This window comes from Crocodylus porosus, unplaced genomic scaffold (assembly GCF_001723895.1).
Source record: "Crocodylus porosus isolate Cpor-Errol unplaced genomic scaffold, CroPor_comp1, whole genome shotgun sequence".
NCBI lineage: Eukaryota > Metazoa > Chordata > Crocodylia > Crocodylidae > Crocodylus > Crocodylus porosus.
This window is the reverse complement of record NW_017728949.1, coordinates 62,646,737-62,670,895: the sequence shown is the minus strand read 5'-3', so window position 1 is coordinate 62,670,895 and position 24,159 is coordinate 62,646,737. Positions and strand designations below refer to the sequence as shown.

Below are 24,159 nucleotides of genomic sequence, written 5' to 3'. Positions count from 1 at the left end.
TCTGGAACCAACTTCCAAGGGAAGTGGTGCTGGCTCCTACCCTGGGGGGTCTTCAAAAAGAGGCTAGACAATCACCTTGCCAGGGTCGTTTGACCCCAGTACTCTTTCCTGCCAGGGCAGGGGGTCGGACTTGATGATCTGCTCAGGTCCCTTCCGACCCTACTAACTACGAACTATGAAACTACGAAACTTTGCTCTGTTCCTGTTCAGACCGTGAGCATTTTAAAATGGACTTTGTGGCTTGATTCCAGAAGGACCAGGAAAAACTTCCAAAATATCAAATTCTCCCAAAAATGGGAAAAGAGTTTTCTGCCCAGCTCTGACGATGGTAATGTTTGGGAACCACAGAACCAGGCCTCGTAGCAATAAGGTCTATACAAAACAGCCCCAGTCCCCAAGACTGTAAAATCTAGGTTGATCTTAGTTTATTTGCACTCTAATCAGAGTTTTGATTCACTCCTCCCCATGAATCAATTAAAGTAACTAAATAGCCATGGACTGACAAATAAATGATTACCATGGATTAGGAACTAAAGACAGACCCTGGAGAGGAGGGATACACAGTTAATTTTCAGCATTAATAGCAGTATGTTCCAGTGTTTCATACCAGGCCTGCTGTTTAATAAATGATCCTGGGAGGAGGCAGCAGAAAGGTGGAGAAGTTTGCAGATAATACATAATTATTTGGGTTAGTCAAGTCAAGGAGATAGTGAGGCATTTCACAGGTGACAGCAGACAAATTGGCAGCAAGCTGGCAGGTGAAATCCCAGGCAGCTCACATGCGAATGAATAATTTGAACTAATCAGACATACCGCTGTGGTATGCTTAAGCAACAGAAGACCTCTATAGGAGCTGGGTAGGCAGAAAACTCACCTCACTATTAAGGAAACAGTAAAGCACAGCCACAACAAATCCCTGTAAAATAACAAAACCAGATTAATTCCTAGATTTACATTGCAACCTCAGGTGTGTTTTTACATATAGATTGGATTTAATTTAAAGAAATATTCTCCCCCCCCACAAAAAAATGTTACTTGCTCCTACTGGCCTCCCTCTCCTTTGTACATGGCATTCATGAACAAAATGAAAAGCCTTTTTTTGCCTTGAAAGTGTGATGTCGAACCATACCTGGAATGATCCAACTGCCAGTTCAAAGAAGAGCTGGATTTCCATTGTGCCACTCTTTGCATCTTCAGGGAAAAAAGCAAAAATGATGTAGTGAACTCCAAAGAGGGGAATGAGAAGGAGTGTTGATTTTGCAAGTCTCCTGATAGCAGAAATAAATGGGAAGGCACCATAAAATGGGAGAAAGTTTGTTTTAAAGAAAAAGGGGGGAAGGGAGGGGGAAGGACATACAGAACCTACTTGTACTGGTCGAAATCATTCGTCTTTCCTTCTGGCGACCTGAGCTTGCTCATTAAGATTCTTAAAATATTCACAAAAAGGATGAAGTTAATCTGTAAAAACAACACACACAGAGGACAGGCGTCAGACTGCAGAGACCCCCTTGCACCAGCCCCCGGAGACACCCTGCCCAGCACCTACAGCCTGGCTTCACCATTCGGATCTACCCACATTGATCTCCAGTTGCTCCCACAGGGTGAACTGATCTCTGTGGAGCCTCTGCTCACTTGAACCCTCTTTTGAAGACTCAGGCATTATATATGCTCTGTTCTGCCCCTTTGTCCAAGGGTTTATTCCCAGCCCCCTCCCAAGGCACAGCTAAAGAGCTGTCAGGATTTATTATTAAAACTTAAAAGGCCAAGGAAAGGGGGACCATGCATGCCTGTACAATAAGCGGCTTGCATTTTTTGACTCCTGCCTACTCAAAACGCGGTTGCAAAGAAGAACTGCTGAACGGCCCAGCTTGCCCAGGTGCAAACGAAGATGTTCAGAGGAGGGTGTTAAAGGGACCGTTTGCCAACCACTGTCACAAACACAGTTTGCTCTTTGTCTACAGGGAAACGGTGGGCTCTCAGATAGTGGAAGCAAAGAAACTGCAGGCAACCCTGGCTTCATGAGGGTAGTAGCTGCTGGAGCACTGCTTGTTTCCCTCCAGGAAAGCTGGCTAAAAATGCTGATGTGCTTCTTGGAACAGTGAAGCAAAACCAGTCCTTGCTCATTTGACCTGGCACTCAAAGAGCAGAAATAACAAGATATAGTCAGATGCAAATTCAATTCTCCTCTCTTGATAAGAAGTAATATAAACCAGATGGCAGCACGGGGAAATAATCTTGGGCTTATCTGTGCTCCATATCACAGCTCTTCGCATGCATGCCCTGTGCTCCACCAACAGCCCGGCTTGTGCCCCATGAGGCTACAAAACAAACCGCTGCACTGCTGCTTTTAACCTTTTCCTCCACATATGCGAGTAAATCCGACGCCCTGTACTGGGAGGAAGTCTCAGTCTAATAGAGGTAAACATGAAAGGGGAACCTCTTCATACTTCCTCCATGTGCATCCCTTGCAAATCAGAGGATCGTGGGACACACTTGCATCCAATGCGAGGTTCCTTCAAGTTATGCCCAAGAGCATTATGACTCTGCGGCATAGAGGAGCCTTCCTCAGAGCAGGCAAGGGTCTTTGGATAGATGTGGTATCTTTTATTAGACCAACTAAGCATTTAGTTGGTCTAATAAAAGACATCACATCGACCCAAAGAACCTTGTCTGCCTGTGTCCTTAGACCAACGCAGCTACAATCAACCTTCCTCGGAGTTGCATCTTGTGCTGCTGGCCCTTTACACTGGCTCTTACTTCTCTCGGACAGACTGGTGCCTCTCAGCTGGACCTAACTAGGAGGGAGGGCTGGAATTAATAAGAGATCTGGTGGGAGAGGTAAGAAAGCTGTCACTGGGGGGAATGGCAGAGTTAGAGAAATCTAAAGGCAGGACACCAGCAGAGGGAGTTGCCAGCTGACTTTCCCCAGGGTAGAGGGGCCTGGAGAATAGCAGAGAAGCTGTATGTGTTGATTTTCTCAGGGTGGGAGAAGGTGCAGTCCAGGGAAGTGGTAGGCCCACCCCTGGTGAAGAACGAACAACTGGGTAGAGAGACTGGGAGTCTTTCTTGGGAAGAGAAAAAGGTGTGGGGAGAGCTTGAAAAAGAGGGCGGATGAGGAGCTCTGCGAGCGACAGCAAGCACTGAAACAAGGGTATCTGTAGTGCTGCGCTGTGCTGGGGACAATGTTCAAGAGACGTTATCTGCATTGGGATTTCAGGGATTACTTGCATTGTGTTACTAATACCCTGCCGTATACTGGTATGATCCAAGCCCTGAGAAAGCCTTGAGAGATGAGCATCCTACAGCTCTGGCACCTGCTGCAAAGAGGAACTCAGGCAGTAAAGTGGATTTGATACATGGTGTAGGGTTTTGAGGAGCCTTGGAGGGGGAAACTGAGGCAGGAGCAGCTCAGGAAGCCCGGTATGTTACTCCACCCCAGGCTCAAATGGACAATTTTCATTCAACCCCTTGAGCTCTGCAAACATGTTTGTTATGTGGCTGGCATTGGAAGCACCCCCAACCTTGTTTAAACATGGTATGTAAATACTGGTCTGGTGAAGACCTGCCTGTCCAGTTGTGCAGTCCTCCAGCTGTGAGGTCAGGGGAGTTGAATGGTTGCTAAGGAACCCAGGATTTGGCCCAGCAGAGCTGTCTAGCCCTCCCTCCTGCTCACCCAAGTGATACCTAGGGTCATGGTTTCCTAAATGTGAAAGGCAAAAGCCCCTAGTGAAGTCCAGCTTCCCCGTTCCACTCCCCAGGTGTTTTGCATCGATAAGCACCAGCAGATGGACTTAATTATTCTGCGCCAGTGCTTTGGGATAACTGTAGAGACGTCATTGGCACGACTGCTGTTCCGATGGACTGCACATGGACCGTCTCCGTGCTACTGAGACAACGGCCCACCAACTTGAGTAGTCTTTAAGAACCCCCCCCCATGCAACTGGGTTGAACGTGCACCACCAAAGATACGGGAGTCCCGTGATCCAAGTCAGGACATCGAGGGCCACATGTCCACCTGCAGGTCACCCGTTCCAGGCTCCCCGAGCCACACAGCACAGCAGTACTGTGTGTCCCGAATTCTTGTGGGCGGAGGGGTCTGAGGGCAATGCCTCCAGCCTTAGGGAGAGAGCACTTCTCCCAGCACCTTGTCACATGGAATCCAGCAGGGAGCTGGGCCTGTGTTTTAAAAGCAAAAACCGCTGCTTATGTAAGACAAGTTGTTTTTGGCTTGGCTGGGAGAAGCAGTGCCGAGGCGGAGGCACAAAGGTTATTGTGCTGAGATCTTCAGCTCCTCTGCCTCCCCTTCATTGCCTTCCCGGGAGCAGTCCAAAACAAGCTTCCACAAGCCAGCTGAAGTGCCTGCGAAATCAACAGGATGTGGAAACCTGATCCCCGCTTGGCCGTTGCTGCCGGGGAGGAAACTCAGAGGAATCCTTGTGAATTTAACCCTAGAGGCAATCCTTACAGACCCGGATCCCGCTGAGCAAAATGCTCCCGGGGAGTTATTCCTGTATTGCACCAGTGAAGGGGCGTGCGGAGCATCCTGTTGTTGATGTGGCTCTAAACCCCATTGTGCTGATACTCTCTGATGTCCTGGTATCTGGAAGTAGACTTTTCAATGCACTTGTCCCAGGACTGACTTACAAAAATAGACAAAACTACAGGGCCTCTAATGGTCCACCAGATAGCAGCTTTGGTATTAATGTCCCAGCACCTGCAATAATAGAAGAAAAAGAGGTCCTTGTTAAATCACCCACTGCTAACAAAGCTCACGCTAGGACTTAATTTCATAGCACTTCAAATAGGTTTCTGTGCCATTTTTTTCCCCACAGAATAATTTCCCACAGGTATCGGAGCCAAAACTTCTAGGAGACCAGGTTCACACCTGTTCCTGACAAAATGGCAGATTGCCCTTCAAAATAAAGCCCAACGCTATTTATCCAGAAGTGTGGGAGGAAACACCTGAAACCTTCAAAGAAAAAAAGGTTTCTCTGATTATAGGAGTCAAATGCAGCCTTTGAAAGAGTTATATAATGACTCCAACAGTGGAGCACAAAAAAAGATGCCAGGTGGCTTTCAAGCTATCGGGCTCAACTGTGGGACCGTCAAGTGGGTGCAAAACTGGTTGCGGGGTAGGACACAGAGAGTCCAAATGAATGGATTGGTGTTGTCCTGGCAAGATGTGGGCAGCGGTGTACTCCAGGGGTCAGTACGTGGCCCAGTGCTGTTCAATATCTTCATCAATGATCTGGATGGGGATGAAGAGCCCAATGGCCAAGTTCACGGATGACACCAAGATATGGGGTTGAGCGGACACACCTGCAGATAGGCTGCAGATACAAGCAGACCTAGACAGGCTGGCGTGCTGGGCAGAACAGAACCAGATGAGGTTCAACGTAAAGAAATGCAAAGTGCTGCATCTGGGAAGGAAGACCCCCCCAGCACACCTACAGGGTATTGCTAACCTGACCAGCAGTACAAATTAAAGGGATCTGGGGGTAACAATAGACCCCAGCATGAACACAGTAGCCGCTAGGGCCAATAAAACTCTGCCATGCATCAATCGATGCATCTCCAGTAAATCCAAAGAAGGGATTCTCCTGCTTTACTCAACATTGGTGCAGCCGCAGCTGGAGTTTTGCATCCAGTTTTGGGCGCCGCACTTCAACAAGGACATGGCAAAGCTCGAGAGGGTCCAGAGAAGGGCCACCCGCATGATCAGGGACTTGCATGGCAAGCCACATGAGGAGAGGCTGAGAGATCTTAGACTCTTCAGCCTGAAGAAAAGAAAGCTGAGAGGGGACCTGATGGCAGCTTACCGCTATATCAGAGGCGTACATCAGGGGCTCGGTGAACAACTGTTCACCAGGGCGCCCTGGGGGAAAACTAGCAACAATGGCCACAAACTCCTGGAAGATAGCTTCAGGACGAACAGTAGGAAAAACTTCTTTACAACCAGGGTGTCCAGACTATGGAACAAGCTCTCCCCAGAGGTGGTGCAATCCTCTACCCTAGAAGTCTTCAAGAGAAGACAGGACGGTCACCTGGCTGGGGTCGCCTGACCCCACATGTCTTTCCTGCTCATGCAGGGGGCTGGACCCGGGGATCCTTCAGGGTCCCTTCCAGCCCTATGAGTCTATGATACTAAGAGCCCATCCACTAGGCTTGAAAGTGCTGCCTAGCTGTAGACCAACCCTCTTTGCAAGGGCCTGAGGATCCTTTAAAACTGACCTATTCTCAATGAGGGCTTCAGGATCGCCGCAGCCTTTGGCCCATTGCCGAGTCCCAGTGAAGTGCAGTATCGTTCACACGACCTGCAGAGCAGTAACAACCAAAGAGGCTTTTCCTGAGAAGGGCAACCCTGGCAGCGATGTGCACACACCTATGTGGCTTCCCTCAACAAGTACAACATGTATGGAATTTAAATGCCTTACCCTATATTTTCATGTAGCTGCCTGGCAATGGCCCATGTGATAACAAATACCATCGGGGCTCCTGCAATTGCAAGAGCCAATTATTGTTCCTGATAAAGTGGCCTCAAATGAATCAGTAATAATCAAACAATTATTTTTTTTGAAAAGAGACACAGTACCCCATCCCAGGGCGATGAACCACCAGAAGAACTTCCTTTCGGAGAAGAAGGAAATAACCAGGAGAGCATGGAGATACAGGCCCTCCACCAGAAGCCAACTGTAGTTAGCCATGATGCAATACTGAAAGAAGATCATGATGATTTTACATCCAGCCTAAAGAAACAAGAGTAGAATTAGCTTCTGCTGCATGTTCATCTGCCTTCCTGCAGAGAGACGTCTCAACAGATAAATTAGGATGCATGCTCATTGTGGTGGCAAGTGATGGTCTTAGTCCACATGTCTGCATGATGAGAAAGAGGAGGACCAGTGGGCAGGTGCTGGCCTGGGACTCAAAGACTTAGGTGTCATTCCCTGCTACACCCTAGACATCAGTCATATGGGCAAGCTATGAGCCCGAAACCTCCGAGATGCATCTAGTTCCCACTGATTTCTTAGTCTCTCTGCCTCAGTTCCCAATCTATAAAATGGGAGATAATAGCCCACCACTACCTCCCAAGGGGGTTGTGAGAATAAATCTAAAAACTGGGGTATGGCCAGATACGATAGCAATGGAGGCAGTAAAGGGTATCTTAATTTGAGAGTCTCTGAGAGGCCACAACTGAATGGGATATGGATGTGAAGGCCTGATTTCCTCTGGCTCGTGGGTTTGATGTTATTGCCCATTACAATCAGTAGTGCTGCCACTGATTCACAAAGTTATTAGGCGTTTTTTTCTTTTGATCTCTTTTTCAGTGAAAAATGGGCACCATCTTTTAACGGGAAAATTAACTTTGGTTGAAATGTTCTCATTGTTCAGCTGCCCAAGCAAGTTCAGGCTAAGACTTTGCAATATTTTTATTTTTCAGTTAATACTGCTTTTTTTTTGGTTTAGAAAACTGAACATTGCTGCCCCCCCCCCAAAAAAAAGTTTTAGTTTGTAGCATATTTCAATACAAAATGTAAAATTCAACGCATTCCAGGTAAAGCGGAGGTCACTTTTTGACCAGCTCTTGATTCACACCATGTTGCTGGCAACATTCAATTTAGTTTTGATTCTTACAATATTTGGCGTGGTTTCCTCCAGCCTGAACTGCCAGAATATAGAGACTGCATGAGAATCTTAGCTCGCAAGCCTAAGCTTATAGCTCTTTTGGTTGTGGAGAAAAGCTTAAAAAGTTGAAATCTGTGCATTTCAGAAGCTCAGAAATGATATGCCAAGTAAAAAGAACACAGAATTATTTTCTTTTTAAAAAAATAGTTGTGATTTTTAAGTAAGTCTCATGACTTTGTCAGGCCTGGCTGGGAATTTTTGAGGGCTCGGAGTTGGCAACACTGCTAGGGCCAGTGCCGAATCAGCGTGTTCTGCTGCACTGCATTGCATGATGCTGTCTCCAACTGCTGTGATATCTAGGCGCTTGCTACTACTGCACTAATGATGTGAGTAATGAGTACGACCCCGCGCACTCAACAACACAAGTACAGCCCGTTAGTAGAAGGAGGATGTGCTGCTGTTGTGCATGCCATGCCTGGTGTGTGATAACTTGGACAACCCCTAGCACTCCTGTAAAGAAGAGAGGAGCACTGAGGAAGGTTGCAGGAGACACGGAAATAGTGCCAGTTTTCTAAAACCCGCAGACCCTCTGCCTCTTGTGCTGCAGGCTGCCAAGAGGCTTGAATCCCCTTGGGGCTGGGGTGGGGAAGCTGAGTTTGGCAGCAGATGCAACACGGTTTCCTCTGCACGAGGCTGATTTCTCAGTGGAAAAGTATAGAAACTGCCATAGGCAGACAAGGTTCTTTGGGTCAATGTGATACCTTTATTAGACCAACTAAATAGTTGGAAAATGTAGATGGTCTAATAAAAGATATCACATTGACCCAAAAAGTCCTTGTCGGCCTATGTCTTTAGACCAAGGCGGCTATAACCAACACCTAGAAACTGCCATTGCTTTCATAGCCTCCATCCCTCCTGGGAGGGAGAGACAGTGATGCAAAGCTGCAGAGGAAGCCTTAGGCTGCATGGCCCTGGCAGGGAGCACCCTGCCTTTGCAGGTGAGCAAAGACAGCACTTCTTTCTCGCACGTCTTACCAAACCCCCCGCAGCACAGAGCCGCAGACACTCTCTGAAAGTCTCACGTGAACATGTAATTTCAGCTCAACCAGCATACAGAATACAGGGACAGGGGAAAACAGAGGAGAGCAGCATTTGTTAAAAGCTTTCTTCCCCCACCCCACCCCATAGTTCTGCACGTCAGGGCTCTCAGCCCCTTTCCTGTATTGCCATTTCTCCTGCTAAAATCCCAGGGGAGTCCAGGGTTTTACCATGTGAGCGCTGCAGTAGTTGACATCCTCAGAGGAAAACAGCATGGCGTCTTTGATGAAGTTTGACAGGGCGCGTAAAATAAAGGATGTGAACAGGTGCATGTGGATGTAGTTCCTTGTGCAGTGGAGTCTTCTGTGCCCAAAAGAGAGAAATCCTACGTAGTTAATGCTCCTCAGACAAGGGAGGGCTGGCTGATCTCAGCATCAGGACTCTGCCTGGGCTCTCGACTTCAAGAACTGGCAGAACCTACTCAACCCTTCATCCTTCAAAGGAAGTCTGATTTAATCCCATTCACTTGTCTGCCCTAAAGGGTTCTTTCAGAAGGAAACTTTCAAGCCACATTTGCTCTGCATAGACACTAATCTGAGCACTGCTGTACAAGTGAGCATTTGCTCTGTTATCTTTGGTCTGCTTTCCCTTCCCACCCCCATTCTGAATTATGGTGTGTGCCAACCAGCTGTCTTATACCCAGCGTGGGTCACATTTTGCTGATGTTGTCTATTCTTTGCATTTGCCTTCAACGTGTTGAATCCTATGTGAAGTCAGTGAGCCTTTACAGACTCAGGACAATGGTTTGCAATGGTTCCTTCTGCACAGAGTGCTCATCCATTGTCAGTTAAATGTAGTTGGTTGAGTAACCAGCCAACTCAGACCTCCAGAACACACGCATTACAAGTGCTTATGGCAAAACTGAGAGCAGATTTGGCCCATGTAAATCTGAAAGACCTTCTCTGAAGCCAATGCATTGTAACACAGAAAAGAATTTCACTCAGGCTATAAATAAGAAAGGAAAACTGAGTGTAACCAGAAGAGAAAAAAAAGCTGTCTGCTGCTGAGATCAGTTACCATGGGACAGAAATGATGGCAGTCCCACCACCTGGAGCATTTAAAAGAGAAAAACACACTACAGGGCCGGAGCAGTGAACTCAGACTATTTCTGCCTCTAGTTTCTAGAAGGGTTGTGAGACTGTTTAACCATCTATCTTCCCGTGAAAAAAGATTATTAATTTGGGTCTGTGAGGGTTAATCAGAGGTTTTGCAAACAAAGAAGGTCCACTTCTCCTCACCTAAAGGCTGCCAGGATCCCCAAGGCTATCATCAGCGTCAGGAGGGAAGTGCTGTATCCAACCGTGTACATGGTCTTCACCTTCATGAAATAAGTGCGCTGCAAAAGAGATACCCATGGGAATCCTCACTCTGAAGTCTTACAGGACCAACAGCAATCAGGGCACTCTCTCTAAGGCAGGGGCAGGCAATTATTTTGAGCGGAGGGCCACTTACTGAGTTTTGGCAAGCCATCGAGGGCTGCATGATAGGCAGCGAGGGGCTGATAAATATTAATTTTCTACATTTTTTAGGGTCCCCATGGGCCAGATAGAATGGCTTGATTCCATTTTGCCCACCCCTACTCTAATGTCTCATACTTAGATCCTTTAGCTGACGTATGACCATCATGCTGGGAGCCAAAGCCAAGGGAGAGCTTCAGGCAGGGGTCTGGTGTCCAGTCTTTTGAGGAGCAAGGGGGCACATCCACCCACTCCAGGCTCCATCTCATGCCAGAGCCATTAAACCATGCTTTCTCTCTGTTGCTGGTTTACAGTTCCCCTCCCTCCCCTGCCCCAGATCATTAAGCAACACATGTTAAGTCACAAATAATAAATCAGACTCACTCTGTCCTCATTAGTAGTGTCATTCACATCATAGCCACAGGCAACATCAGGTCTTGGAAATGTCTCGGACCAACCTTCACTGGTGCAGTTCCGATACACAAAGCCTGTATTGTGGCAGCGGTAACAAAGTGAGATGTAATCGCTCACTATTATGTGAGGGTGATTATTCTGCTTAATGATCAGTAACAAGCAAATACCAGTATGCCAACAGCAGCGCTGAGTAGCTTTCTCCATGGCGTGCAGAGAGCACAGCTGGAGGTGAGATGCAGCTAAGAGCATGAGCACCTTCTTGAAGCAGGTTGTTCTTGAACAGAGGCAAAATGAACCAACAAAACACTGACCCTGACCTAGGAGTGCTTAGAGCTTGACCCAAAACCTACTGAAGTCAATGGAAAGACTTCCGTTCTCTACTAAAAGATCTGGGTCAGGTCCATAATCCTGCACGGTGGAAGTTTATGCTACTGGTTTCAATAGGAACCGGGCCATATATACTTGGGCCCTAAAAAAGTCCGCTTCTCTCTTTATGTGTTGGCAGATGTTCTTACTAATAAAGCACTAAACTCAAACACCTGAGAGAACGGTGATGCTCAGACATGGTCCATCTACTCTGGACCATGGTATCCTATAGGTTAAGAGGCTCAGTCTCTGAATACCAGAATTCAAGGCCTATCCATTCTTCAGGCTTTTGTAGGAGGAGGAAATTGAGCTGGTCTAATAAAAGATATCAGGTTTACCCAAAGAACCTTGTCTGCATACAGAAGATACAGTTGAGTAGATAGGGCAGTGAGTGAACTCTGTTGATACCATATTTGCCCAGTGTATTTGTGTGGTTCTGACTGTTCACACACCCAGGGATGGCTGTGATGCATATGGTTTATTAACTGAAATATAAATAACAGTATTCTACACAGCTGGTATTTGTTGGCTGGCGATCTGGGATCAACAAAGCTGTGACTCACGGAGTCACAGATTCAATTCATCCCATGGTCAAATCTGCCATTCTCGTGAAGGTCCCTAGATTAGATGTCTTTCTGAGGATTTGTCATGATCTGATGGTGAGAGAAAATGGTGATAGACGGAGTGCCAATGGCTCTGCTCATTCCATAGACAATCTCTGTTATCTCATTCTAAGGCAGGGGTGGGCAATTATTTCGGCTGGAGGGCCGCTTACTGAGTTTTGGCAAGCCATCGAGGGCCTCATAACAGGCAGCCAGGGGCAGATAAATATTAATTTTCTAAATTTTTTAGGGGCCCCATGGGCTGGATAGAATGGCCTGGCAGGCCACACCCAGCCCGCGGGCCATATTTTGCCCACCCCCGTTCTAAGGTGATTTCTGATCTTTAACATAACTAAAAGCACATGTGCATTTCCAGGATTTTTAAGGGAAAAAAATCACCTCATTTGTATACGTGCAGCCCAGCAGCCAGGGGAGAGCTTAGCCCTGTGAACTTCTAACCTAGGTCCAGCCCTTCTTGGAGGAATGGACCACACCTGCGAGTTTTTCTACTATGTAGCAGGAACACAACACCTAGCTGACAGTATCACCTGCAGGTTTCAGAGAGGCTTCCTCTGTTTCCAGTCTGATGCATTTCACGAAGCAAGAACAGGAACAACACCCAGGACTAAGTACTTAACCTTGTGTTAGGCATTAGCAGGGCAAATGAAATGGAGACGCTATAAGCTAATACCAGATCACCGGAGGAATGTGTGACCTTAATAGGCTGCTAGAATGGCCATCTGTACCCACACAGAGTGGTACTTCGGCCAAATAAACACAGCCTGGGTAAAAGCAACAGTTCTGTGCAACAGTCAGACCAGCTACTGCCCATCTCCTCCACTCTGAAGACATGGGGTGAAATTCTGACCTGAGGAAAACTCCCCTTGCCTCTAATCAGGACAGGATTTTACCCAGGGAAAGGTAAACTGCTGTCAGAACAAGCATACTACAGGGTAGAGCCGCTTTGCTCTTCTCCATCTTTTACTGTGCTCTTCCTACAGAGGAACATGACTTAATTAGGTCCTGTGCAGCTCTTTAGTGACTCTAGTCATTGCCTGGCAGATTATTGTTTTCCTTGGAAATATTACAGGGAGGACTCCAGGATCTAAGCTAGCTGCTTTATTTTTCTGTAGTCTTGCAAGACGTGTCCAAAACTGAAGGGTCAGAGAGAGAAGCATGAGATGCACATGCATGAGAATATATCAGTGGAGTAACTGGTAATCTACAGGGTATGAGTGAACATGAAGTCTGGGCTGTTGCACCATTATGGATGATCCTATAGTGAGACCACATCTGCACTAACTACAGGTCTGAGTTAAAGGTGCCATAGGAAAAGATGTATAACAAAGGCTTTGATCCTTGCTTGGCTGGAATTACAAATGTGTTATACATCTATTTATGAAAGTCTGGCTCCAGCTACTTTCTCTGGAAGGATCAGGCTGGTGGATTTTTGAGTTCATGTTTTCCATGTTCTGTTGTAATACAATGGCAAAGTGAAAAAAATGAAGCATCTTAGGAAGAACTCCCACTTTTCCCTTCCTGTCCCCACACCCTACCAGTCTGCCTTGAAACTTGACTGCAAGCATCCTTGACTGGGAGGTGCAGAATGTGTGTTTCTAGCAGATGGTGATAAGCAAGATAAGTAGAATCAAAATGCACTGCTTATAAGTGTGCTTATAACCTACAATACTGATTGCAAAAAAGGGCTTTAAGTGTGTCAGAGGACAAGGCACGATAAAAAGGGGCACGTGCAGACGTGTTGGCATCTATTGTCTGTCTGCATAAGTACAGGGTTTTAGGTGAGTCATCAAGAAGGAAAGTATAATACTGGCATCTATGGGCATAGATTTCTTATGAAAGATTTCTACTTGGGAAATTGTAATATGCTCTCCTTTATTCCCTCTGTTGAGTCTGTGTCCATTTGAACAGGCAGAAAGTTGAGCATTCAGATCCCCATCCAAACTTCACCGGTGCCATGCTGTATTTGGGTCCAGATTTTCTTTTCAATCCAACACGACATTGGGCCAACCAAGAAGGCTGAGAGCAGCTGCAGATTTCCTCTTCCAGCATTCACCAGTATTTATGACTGCTTACAGGCATAAAAACTCCTCCAGAAACTGCACTCTACTTCAAACTCCATGCACCCCGACACCGAGCCCAACTCACGCGCAGAAGAGGCATGGTGTTGGACCTGCATGGATTGGGCATTTCTGCAGGGATTTTTGGGTGCTTTTATGTAATAGCTGGTTGAATCTCCTTTAGATAAAAGCACCAAAAAGCGCCACTGAAGTGCCCAGTCTATACAGACATTGCAGAGCTGTGTTGAACTAACACATGGTTTCTTCCTGTAAAGCGCAGGGGAGATGGGGGGGTTTCCATATCTGTCACTGCTGACAGATTTAGTTCAGACCCGTTTCCATCACTGCCGTGTGGTTCTTTTACATTTGTGGACATCAGTTTCCTTTGTAGCTAAGTGACCAACAGAGCAAAGTTTTGGCTGCTGTGTTTTCCTGTGAGAGAGGCAATTTTAAAGGGAAAAACACAAATTTGTCCAGGACATGGCAGCAACCTTGGGAGATGCAGGAGTTACAAGCCAGCAGAAAGCATGGTGCTAATTTGGATTCAAAACAAGGAATGCAACAGGTCAAAAACAGGATCTCTGCCTCTGGACTCTGTCTTGAAGCCTGTATCTTTGATCATTGGTTATTACGAGTGACTCACAGCAACTTTCAGCCTCTGCAGAATCAAGGCAAATTAAGTTTAGGGTTGTTAGACTATCTCCAGAATAATGGGACGCACCCTAGATTTCAGATCAGGCAACCTTTGGATATGCAAATCTTTGCTTGGTTGTGAGGACTCCCTGGTTCTGACAAGGACACCTCTGGTTTTGACTGAGCCAACTTGAGGTGTGTGCAGAAGTTGGGGGGGGTTTCCATTTAAAGTGCTTTATTGTTGCAACTTAACAGAAGCACACGGCTTTACAGCACTTTAAAAATGGGTACAGTGCTTTAAATTAACCCTCGCTAAATGAGGTATTAAATTTGAAGCCCTGTATTTTACAGCACTTTAGCAACCTACAGCACTTTAAATAATGCTGGTCAAATTTCTGACCAGTGGAGAAGCCCCAGATGGCTGCAGAGCATTTCCTGCCTCCAAGCCTGGAAAGTCCAGAGAGGCTCAAAACCACCCTCGCTTACCTGCCCCCGCAGCCTCCCCCTCCCACCGCAACACTGCACTTCTATCATATTTAAGAGTGCTGTAACTTTATAGTGCTCTAAATCAGGGGTTCCCAAATTGTGGTACACATACCCCTGGGGTATGCAAGACATCTCTGGAGGGCTACATGGGAGAAATTGTGTAATGGCAGATTTAACTTTCATTCTTCTAATAATTGGCATTTAAGGGGTTAAAATATAAACAGTATACTGGTAGGGTACTTGAGCAGCTGGTAAATCTGGAAGGGGTATGTAATAAGCAAAAGTTTGGGAATCTCTGCTTTAAATTGCAGCACTGCGAAGGTGCACTTCTGTACACACACGTGAGCAGCTCCCTCCGGTGGCTGAAACAGAAGGTTTCCAACCGGAGCTAAGAGAGACTTGTACTTTTATGGCCAAAGACTACATGAGACCTGACTGCAGTTATGTCAGGAAGAGATTTCCTCAGATATTCAGACCTTCCTAAATGTTACCCTTTATGGTAACATAGAGCTGGGGGGGTTAGCAGGCAGTTTCTTAATGTTCTTCTGCTCCTATGTCCGCTTATTAATGTAATAATTTGAATAGTGTTTTCTTCAAAATAGCTGAAATAGGATGCACACATTTTAAAGATCATCAAATACTCCTCTTCTTCTTACGCTGAATCTATCTTACTTTGGCTCCTATCTGCCTTGTAGCTGAATGCCTTCTTCCATAAAATAATAATAATTGTGAAAAGAGTGGCTGGTGTTTTTATGTAAATAAGGGATCACATTGAGTTACAGTCTTTTGACATGTTTCATAACCAGAGAGACAAACCAGCCTTTTATCATTCAGGGCCACTGTCAGATTAAGCAGAAATGCCTGTGTTTTCAATGTCTATTATTTTGTTAGTGTTGATCCAAGCAAAAGGGCGGAAAAGGCTAATAAAAAAGCAGCCAAACTTCCTGCTAAAACCTGATGATTCCTAGAGTTTATTGCAAGCAAATTCCACCCTCATGTCTACCTTCGATATCCCGAAAAGGTAAAAGATAGAACAAAGCGTTCCTTGACTTTCCTACGTCTACTGCTTGGGAAAAGGACGGTGTTCTCCATCCTTGAGAAGTCCCTTCGACCCAGCTACGCTGCTTTTCATTACTACGTTTAATTTCTGCATTTCTCTCAGCCTGGCCAACGAAAAAGAGCCTAGTTACTTGCATTTTTGTTTCAAGCCCGTTCCATTTTTCAGGTCTGCCTTAGTACCATGCTGAACAATCTTCAGGCTGCAAACACTACCTAGTTATGGTCATTGGCCTTTGAAAAAGAAACAGGGAAAATGAGCTGTTGCAGCGGGGAGGAAGCGGTGGGTGGGGGTTCAGCTGTAGGTTTTATGAAAAGCCTGACCTGAAAGTGTCCCCTGAAATCTGACATTTCATTTGAAAAAGTGATGTTTAATGTTACCTTTTTTCCCAGTGAGCATTTGGAAGAATTTGGGGCAGTGCGCATTGACCGTCTGTCCAAGTGGGGAAGAAGGCCAGCAGCTCATGTTGTCCCACATTCCAGCACATCTCCCTAGGATGGAATAACAAGACATCAGGCCACATACTCGATCGCTAGAGTAGACCAAGCTATGAAGGACACATGCATTCAAGACCATGAGACGCAAGCTCTGAAGCTGCTTTCCTGAGGACTGATCCTTCTACTGTCAAACCCAATGGCAGTGGCATGGAGAACCATTTTCTGTTCACCCTCTGTATGAAGGATCATCCATTTCCAAGCAATACGGAGACAAGAGAGGGATCCCAGGTGCCAGGTCTGCTTCCAAGCATGCTGAAATCAGGGGGAGTCTTTTCATCAGCTCCAGAGGCTCTAGAGCAGGCCTTTGGCCCTTGGTCCTCTGTCGCTGCCTAATTAGCTTGGGAAGAGGAAAGAAACCTGATCTGAATATTTTTAGTCACCTCAGCAAAAACTACTGCTTGGACAGAGTCTAATGTTTTACTTACTTGTATAAATACAAAAATGTACAACTTGACTACTATGTTAAACCGCTATGACATTATACCATGGCAAAAGAGGAAAGATGTTCATTAGAGGCCAGGCTTTTGCAAGCACAAAGTCTTTTGACACTTTTTGCCACCTCTTTCACTAGTGCTGAGAGGCGGTTAGTGAATAATGCTAATGAACAAGTTTCTGGGCTCAGCTGTGGCTCTCAATTACGTTACCTGCTGTAAGAGCTCAAAACTTAATTTAGCAAGTCCAGAAAAGCAATTACTGTGATTAGAAAGGAAACGAATTGCACTTGCCAGTTACAGGTCAGGAAAAGGGATCGTGCATTCCCTTCCAGAGACTCCATTCCATTCACTCTAGGAATGAAGCTAATTAACGGTAATATTCTCTCTGGCACAAGCCAGGTCTTGAACGATTTATGGTTTGAACCCCATTTCCCAGCAGTTATTTCAGTTGGAGGCCCCATTCTTGAGCCACCATTAAACTGGAAATCCCACTACACTGTATGGTCCTATATTTCTATGTATTTAGGGATGCAGCTCTTGTGACTCTTCTCTGTATTTCACCTTTAAATCACCAAGGACTCTACTGTCTGTCATGACTAGCACACTATCTTATACATGTGCTCAATGCCTGTTCTGATGACTTCTAATTAGAATGCATTGAAGCCAACTCAATTAATTGAGTCTGCAGAAGTGTGCTAATTAGCATGCTCCAGCAGCCTCGGTGTCACGTGAATTTAGTGCCCCTGTGCTTCAAAGCAGTTGGCAGGAGTGTTTTAACTACAGCTTGTTGAACAAGTTTTAGTTAAAGCGCCTCTGCTGCCATTTTGACGTGTGGGACGCTCAACACACAAGACACTGCAGACGCTTTAATTAGAGTGGCTCCCGAGGAGCAGGGATAAAGACACCCATTGCATGTTGAGTGCAGGGTGGGAGGCTGAGAAGAAGCTCCCTCTCTGCTTCCCCCCTCTTTTGTGGGGACTCTAGCATTTTGGCTTTTCTTGTGGTGCTGTTCTCCTGTATTACGCAGGGATCAGACTGATGGAAGTGAGCTGTCCGCCTCTCTCAACTGGAAGGAGGAAACAATCCCCTTTGCTGGCTGTGATTAATATCTGCTGTTTCCTGATCAAGAAAAAAGGCAGCTGCACCATCGCTGCATTTGCAAGCCAAGGGGCCCGTCCTGCCGGGTGCTGGGCATCCCTTGCATACCCTGAATGCTTTTCCCTCCCTGGAAAGTGCTCAGCATTTCCTTCAAGGCCTCTGGGCTGCTTAGGCTTCATCAGGCTGACACAGACTGTCTCACAATCCAGATCTGCCTCCTCCTGTTTTCCCAGTGATCTTTTCCTATGTAATAAAAAGAACAGAAACAAGGAACTTGCTCACAGCCTGCAGTGTCTCACTTCAGTGTTTGCCCACCGCGGCGAATGTTTATGGCTCAGCAGTATCATTTAACAGGCGGCGATCAGTCAAAGCCGAATGTTAGCATGGGTGAGGTCTATGTTTAGCTCTGCCCTGTTGTCTGGATCACAGCCCTCCGTGCTGGCAGCGCGGTACAAAGCCTGAACGGCAAACTGTTGTGTCAACTCCTTTGTTTCCCGGAGAACAATATACAGTGCAGCAGCGGTGAGCTTGCTGTACTGGGAGAAGGCTTCCTCCAGGGAATAACACAAATAAGTTTGCTACTTTGGCTTTTGGACCGAGAAGGCAAGACTCTCCACCGGCGAAAAGGCATCAGAAGCAAGATGTCACTGGCCAGCTGAGATATTTCTCCTTGAGGAGGGATTTCTCAGCTGCAGGAGAGCTGGCATAGCTGGCTCCTATGCCAACTATCAGCCCTTTCTAGGCAGCATGTCAGGATGGGGCCAGAGCCCAGCTGCGCTCTGCCAATTCTTGAAATGTCCTTGGTTTCTTGGGGATGGTAGGCAGCTGGCATAAATAAGAGCAGTCCCTAGGCTGCTCTCCATTATGTCAAAAGGAATAGAGATCCCAGTTCGCTGGCAACCTCCAGCTATTCTCCTTCGCTGAGCACATTTCAAGCAAGGGACATGCCAAAAATAGAAGAGCACTGCTGGATCAAAGCTTATTTGAATATAACTTCCCATCTCTTGCAAACAATTGGTATTTTCAAGGCAATGGAAAAATACCAAGGGCTCCTTTTATTTACAGCGTAAGTTAGATCAGACACCCTTCTGCTTTGATATTTTGTGCCTGATTCACCACTAACTAATCCTGTTTTGGGGGGCTTTTTGAATGTAGACTTTGGTCAGCACAAGAAGGGGAACCTGCCACATACAGAACTGCTCCCCTCCTACCACTGGAGCGAGCTTTGGCAGGGGGGATGGGGTGCTGCTGGGAAGCCCCCTGTCCCCCACTCTGTAAGTGCCTTCTTCTTCCAAGCACATTTACTCGTAACACACCCACAGGGGGCATGTCCCCACGAGTGGGAACATGCATTTCCCCAGGGACAATTAACAGCGATACATATCTGAGCCGCTGCTAGTTTTCCCTGGGCATGTGCACTCTGCACGTGCACTCTGGTACGTAGCAAATTTCCCTGGGTGGGGTAAGGAAGGCTGGGGACAGTACCCAGACTGGCCCCAGCAGCCTCACCTGGGGTCCTGGGGGCTGCAGCAACAGCAATCCAGGCACACAGAGCCTGGCTGGCAGCCGGAGCGTGGCTCTGGCCAGCCAGGCTCCAATTTCAGGCAGCACATGCTGCAGCCACACTTTTTTTTTTGGTGTGGGTTTTTTAGATACCGGGATTTCCCAGTATCTAATTTTGCGCTGCGCTGCAAATATGCAGTGTGGTGAGCAGAATCACGAGTGTAGCGTGCATTTTGCAGTGCCTCAAAGGGCTTTGAGATGCTGCAAACCGCACGTTCCCGCTCACGGGGATGCGGCCAGGATGTCCAGAGCTTTGTTCCGCTCTTCCCCAGATGACAGACGTCACCAAGAGCATTTCTCCCCACATGCAGATATCAAGCATAAAAGATGCAGAGAACAAAAGCCTGGAGCTACTAATACCAGCAGGTTCCTCCAATTTCACTCTTTGCTGACATAACTTAAATTAACTTTCCTGGAAGGAAAGGCCACGGCTTTATTTACATAAGAAACCAACCTAACAACGACCCATCATTAAATCAAGACCAGGAGGCACAAAATACTGCTCTTTGTTCAACCATGAATTCAGCCCTCCTCCCCCACCTTCCCTCCCTCCTCATTTGTCTGGGTTTCCATTGCCACTCCCAGAAGAGCAATTGTGAATTCCTATCACAGGAATATTGGGCATGGGGAACAGATTTATTTTGATTTTTACTGCAAAAAGTAATGGCAAGGTTTGAAACTACTCTCATTTTAACTGGTTTCTTCCCAGGTGCTTTTCTTAGAGCAAGACCCACGTGGAAATTTCTAGTGATGACCAGAAATGGGTCAAGGAAGGCAGTTTTCCAAGTTGGATCCAAGTTTACCGGGAGAGGCTTTGCAACCTCCTTCGTAGGGGAACTTGTAAGGTCAGGTTACAGAATCGCTCATCCAGAATGATGTAGATCTGGATGGTCCTGCCTTGAGTCCGGGATTAGACTAGGTGGCCTCCTATCTGGGCTCTGACCTCCTAACCTTCTTTTTCTATGATGTGATGATTCTACAGTTAGGTTAAATTCACTGAAATGAAAGGTACCCGCATTATTCACATAAAACACCAACCAAACAGCAAACAAGATCTTTGTGCTCAATCATGAGGCTATATCTGATTTAGGGCGTGAATATATTGGCACCGAGTTCTTACAAAGCATCGTGGTAAGATTTGAACCCAAATGGCAGGAGCCTCATCATGGGACCGGCTCATCACACCTGCTCAATGGTGCAAATCAGACCTTTGCACCTCACACATGGAGGCACCCAAAACTGCAGGCTTTCTACAGTTGATCGTGCTTCTGAACATCTATATTTAAATTTCCCTGTGCTGCATATGAAAACTGTGAAAGCTTGGACAGTGTGTCTTGCACAAAAATGTAAGACCAGGGCTGGAGCAAGACTAGGTTGTGGTAACAAGACTGCCACAAGAAAATTGAACTCTGCTAATGGCTTGCAACCTATTAGGTATAAGAGAGAGTGGAGCCTTGCAGCACCCAATACCAGACCCATGCCATAAGGTAATAACAGTCACAATAACAGTCCTCAACCTTCTACCACACCAGAGAAGTGATGATTAAAAGTATTGACGGAGACCTAACGCACTCATTGCATAAATGTAACAAGACTCAGAGCAAGCCAGAAAGCCAAGTGGGTTGGGGAGAAACCTACAATCTCAACCTACAAACTCAACCTACATCTCAACTGAGCTAGGTGGCACTAGAGAAAACAAAAGAACTAAAATATCCACTTCAATGCAAAATAAGAGAAAAGAAAAGCCAAGGTGCACTGAAAACATGACTGTAAATATATCCTGGTTAACACATTCCCCCTTTGATTACGACCTGTTTCCCAAAGCAAACATCCAATACCTGTCTACAGTTTTATGCTAAATCAGTCTACATGACTGGATCTAACCTAGCTCACACCTATCGTCTGATCCTCACGGCCTCACATTTGCATTTATTAAGGCATATTTCTCAAAATAGGCAGTCAGTCTCTAAATGTTTATTATGCTAAACCAGTGTGTATTCTCCTAAAACTCACACCTATTGTATCCACCGGTCTCTGATCTTCACTATCTCCCTGAGACATTTGATACAGCATTTATTAGGTTCCATTGTTAAAGTAACTACTGACAAATAATATTCTGTGATCAGTACCCATCCCATTTGATTCCTACATCAGCTTGCACACTTCACCAACACACAAACAGGGTACAATTGTAATACTTTAATTCCGTCCTTGCCTGTTTTGTTCAGCGTTTGATTAACCAGCTATCAAGAAGGAATGCTTTGAAGCTATGCAATTAATACAGCATAAAAAAGCAAGACAGAACTGCCAGCAAGGTGTCTGTACAGTCCAGGAAAGATCAAGAAGCCATTCTGCCACCCAGCCGCAAGTGAAGGATCCACACAATGAGGCGATGCAAGAACTGCGTCCTGCCTGCATTGGAGAAAGTTCTCTCTGCACAAGGACTAATAGCTCATTTTATATTGGGAAAGAGTCTTTTTCTGTCATTTAGCTTTGTAACTTGTTGGTAGTTATTAAAGCAAGCCTTTCTGCTATTCATTAACCAAATGTTGTGTCAATTCATAAAGCACTCGGTTAAAAATTCGGCTTCTAAGTGCAACACCCTGGATTTCCAATGGGCAAGGGATATCCTACCTCAAAGGCCATCTCTCTTTAGGCAACTACCCAAGAATACTTCAGTCCATGAAGCATTATGAGTAGCAGAGACCCTACCCTCATTTGTGTGGCTGTACACACACAAATATAGTTCCTGCACCCAGCATGTTCCGTAAGATGCTTTTCTAGGCACAGGTTGGGCAGAATTAATGCTATTCATAGACAAGCATAAATAATCATTTATTATTTCTTATTATTATTTATCATTAGCACAGCCATGGCTGTGCTAGGTATATTGCTTGAATGATATATGATGAATGACTTCATGCCAGAAGACACTCCAAAGCCAAAGGACTCTTTTACATGCTGTAACAAGGTACTGGGGTGTACCTGCTCCTTTGAGGGAGCCAGCAACCTGTGAGGCTGCTGGCAGGTGAGCCAGGGGAGGTAATGAGAGGCTCACATGACAGGAAGTGGGTCAGGCTGGAGCTATATAAGCCCAGGACCTGAGTTGATCAAGTAGCCTCTCCCTGGCAGCTGCAGAGGAAAGAGCTCCTGTCTACGAGAGCTACCCGGGGACGCCAAGCTAAGTGCTATGCTGCCTGTGGGAACAGTGTGGCTCAGGGAGCTTACGAGGCCAGACAGGTGCTTCCCCATTATATTGAAGTTATAGCCTGGGAGGTTATAGATTATGTTATAGTTACACCGGTGGTTTGTGTTAGGGACTGTAAGGGGTGGCATATGGAGGTCCACAAGGGGCACATGATTGTTTTGAGCCCTGCCAGGGGCAGGCTCAAGGCACGAGCAGCTGTTGAGCCCAGAGTGGGCAGAGTGTAAGGCCACAGGGCCAGACAGGGGCCAGGGGACTGGTGTCCAAGAAGGGCCAAACATCATTACAGTAACACCCGCGAGACTTGGGGCATGGTGTAGGGGAGGGTTTAGAGCCACACAATTAGCTCTTAAGGCTGTAGGTATCCTGCAGGGCACAGCTGGCCAGAGAGGCCTGGCGAGCGGCAAGCTGGATGGGGGCCACCGGTGGGCAGCCTCCCTACTTACTATTCCATCAAGGCATGGCAGGTGAGAAGGGAAGGCACCCTAGGGGGGCATGGTCGTGGAGGCACCAGAGGGCATCACAGCCGTCCCTGGGACCCCAATGTGCTACGTATGGTCATAAATCTGCTCTGAACAGAAAACACTATTAACTTGACAGGTGGTTGTATGAGGAAGGAGCTAGCAGGGGTCTCCTGTCTACATGTACTTAGGGTGTTGACTGCCTGTTTATGTAATTTTTTCTGAAGGTAAAAACCCTACTGTGCACTTTCTGGATCGGCACTGAAAAATGCTGTACTTGGTGAGACTCTTAAGTATTCTCCATATGTCAGGATTTGGTGTATTTGGCTTAATTTGTCTTCAGTTGCCACTCAGAATACATTGAATATTGTGAATGATTTCATCCAATTGTTGGGGCCTGTGTTTGGAAGGTACATGGGACTTTGTCAAACTTGTCTGTAGCCATAGCAAGGGCAGAATTTTGTTCTGAGGGTAACACAATGGTTTTTTATTACAATTTTGCTCCCACACAGACATCTAAGGAGTGGAGAGGAGGAAGTTGGAGACCTCACATCCACAGTGTGGACCTGAGAACAGGATGCTTTCCCCATAAACCCACACTTTTTACCTGAGTTCATGAACTGATTATTTTCAGATCTTCTGTTCTTTCCTTCCTGGGCCAGAGCCTCAACACACAGCTCTTCTTCCTTACGTAGGACATTGAGGAGGTCGCATACAGGGGGGATAGCTTTGATCTGGAAATTTTTAAAAGCAGTTAAATCACTCTTCAAACATTTGCCACCGGCACAATGTTTACTCTTCCCAAGCTAGCATTTTCTGTGCAGTCTCCTTATTTGATCATAACATTGTCTTGAAATCCAACATGTAACAAAGTATTTAATTGATCTCTGCATGCTATCTATTATAACTGGGTGCATCTAAGCGAAACACTTAACTGAGAAGCTGACTAATTAGCTTTGCAATAAAGCATCACCATCTACATATGCAACTCTAGTAAGCTGCAGTACGCTAATTCACTCTGCTGTAGATCAGTACTGCCCGACACAAGTGTAGACGGGGCTGGCTGGGGCACGAGGGTGCTAGCTAG

The 24,159-nt window shown here is 46.3% G+C and overlaps 1 protein-coding gene across 3 annotated transcripts in view; it reads right to left on the bottom strand.

The window, feature by feature from the left end:
* The window catches only part of SCTR (secretin receptor), a 32,621-nt gene that overhangs the window by 3,452 nt on the left and 5,010 nt on the right, over positions 1 to 24,159 (bottom strand). The window contains exons 2-12 of one of the 3 annotated variants that reach the window (XM_019554264.1): positions 23,680 to 23,806; positions 16,195 to 16,305; positions 10,563 to 10,666; positions 9,960 to 10,057; positions 8,892 to 9,024; positions 6,593 to 6,746; positions 6,435 to 6,495; positions 4,645 to 4,714; positions 1,367 to 1,458; positions 1,130 to 1,268; positions 875 to 916 (exon numbers count right to left, since the gene is read on the bottom strand). In XM_019554264.1, coding sequence (XP_019409809.1) covers positions 875 to 916; positions 1,130 to 1,268; positions 1,367 to 1,458; positions 4,645 to 4,714; positions 6,435 to 6,495; positions 6,593 to 6,746; positions 8,892 to 9,024; positions 9,960 to 10,057; positions 10,563 to 10,666; positions 16,195 to 16,305; positions 23,680 to 23,806 — 1,131 coding nt within the window. The remainder of the gene's footprint in view (positions 1 to 874; positions 917 to 1,129; positions 1,269 to 1,366; positions 1,459 to 4,644; positions 4,715 to 6,434; positions 6,496 to 6,592; positions 6,747 to 8,891; positions 9,025 to 9,959; positions 10,058 to 10,562; positions 10,667 to 16,194; positions 16,306 to 23,679; positions 23,807 to 24,159) is intronic. The other 2 variants (XM_019554265.1, XM_019554266.1) reach the window with 2 other exon arrangements.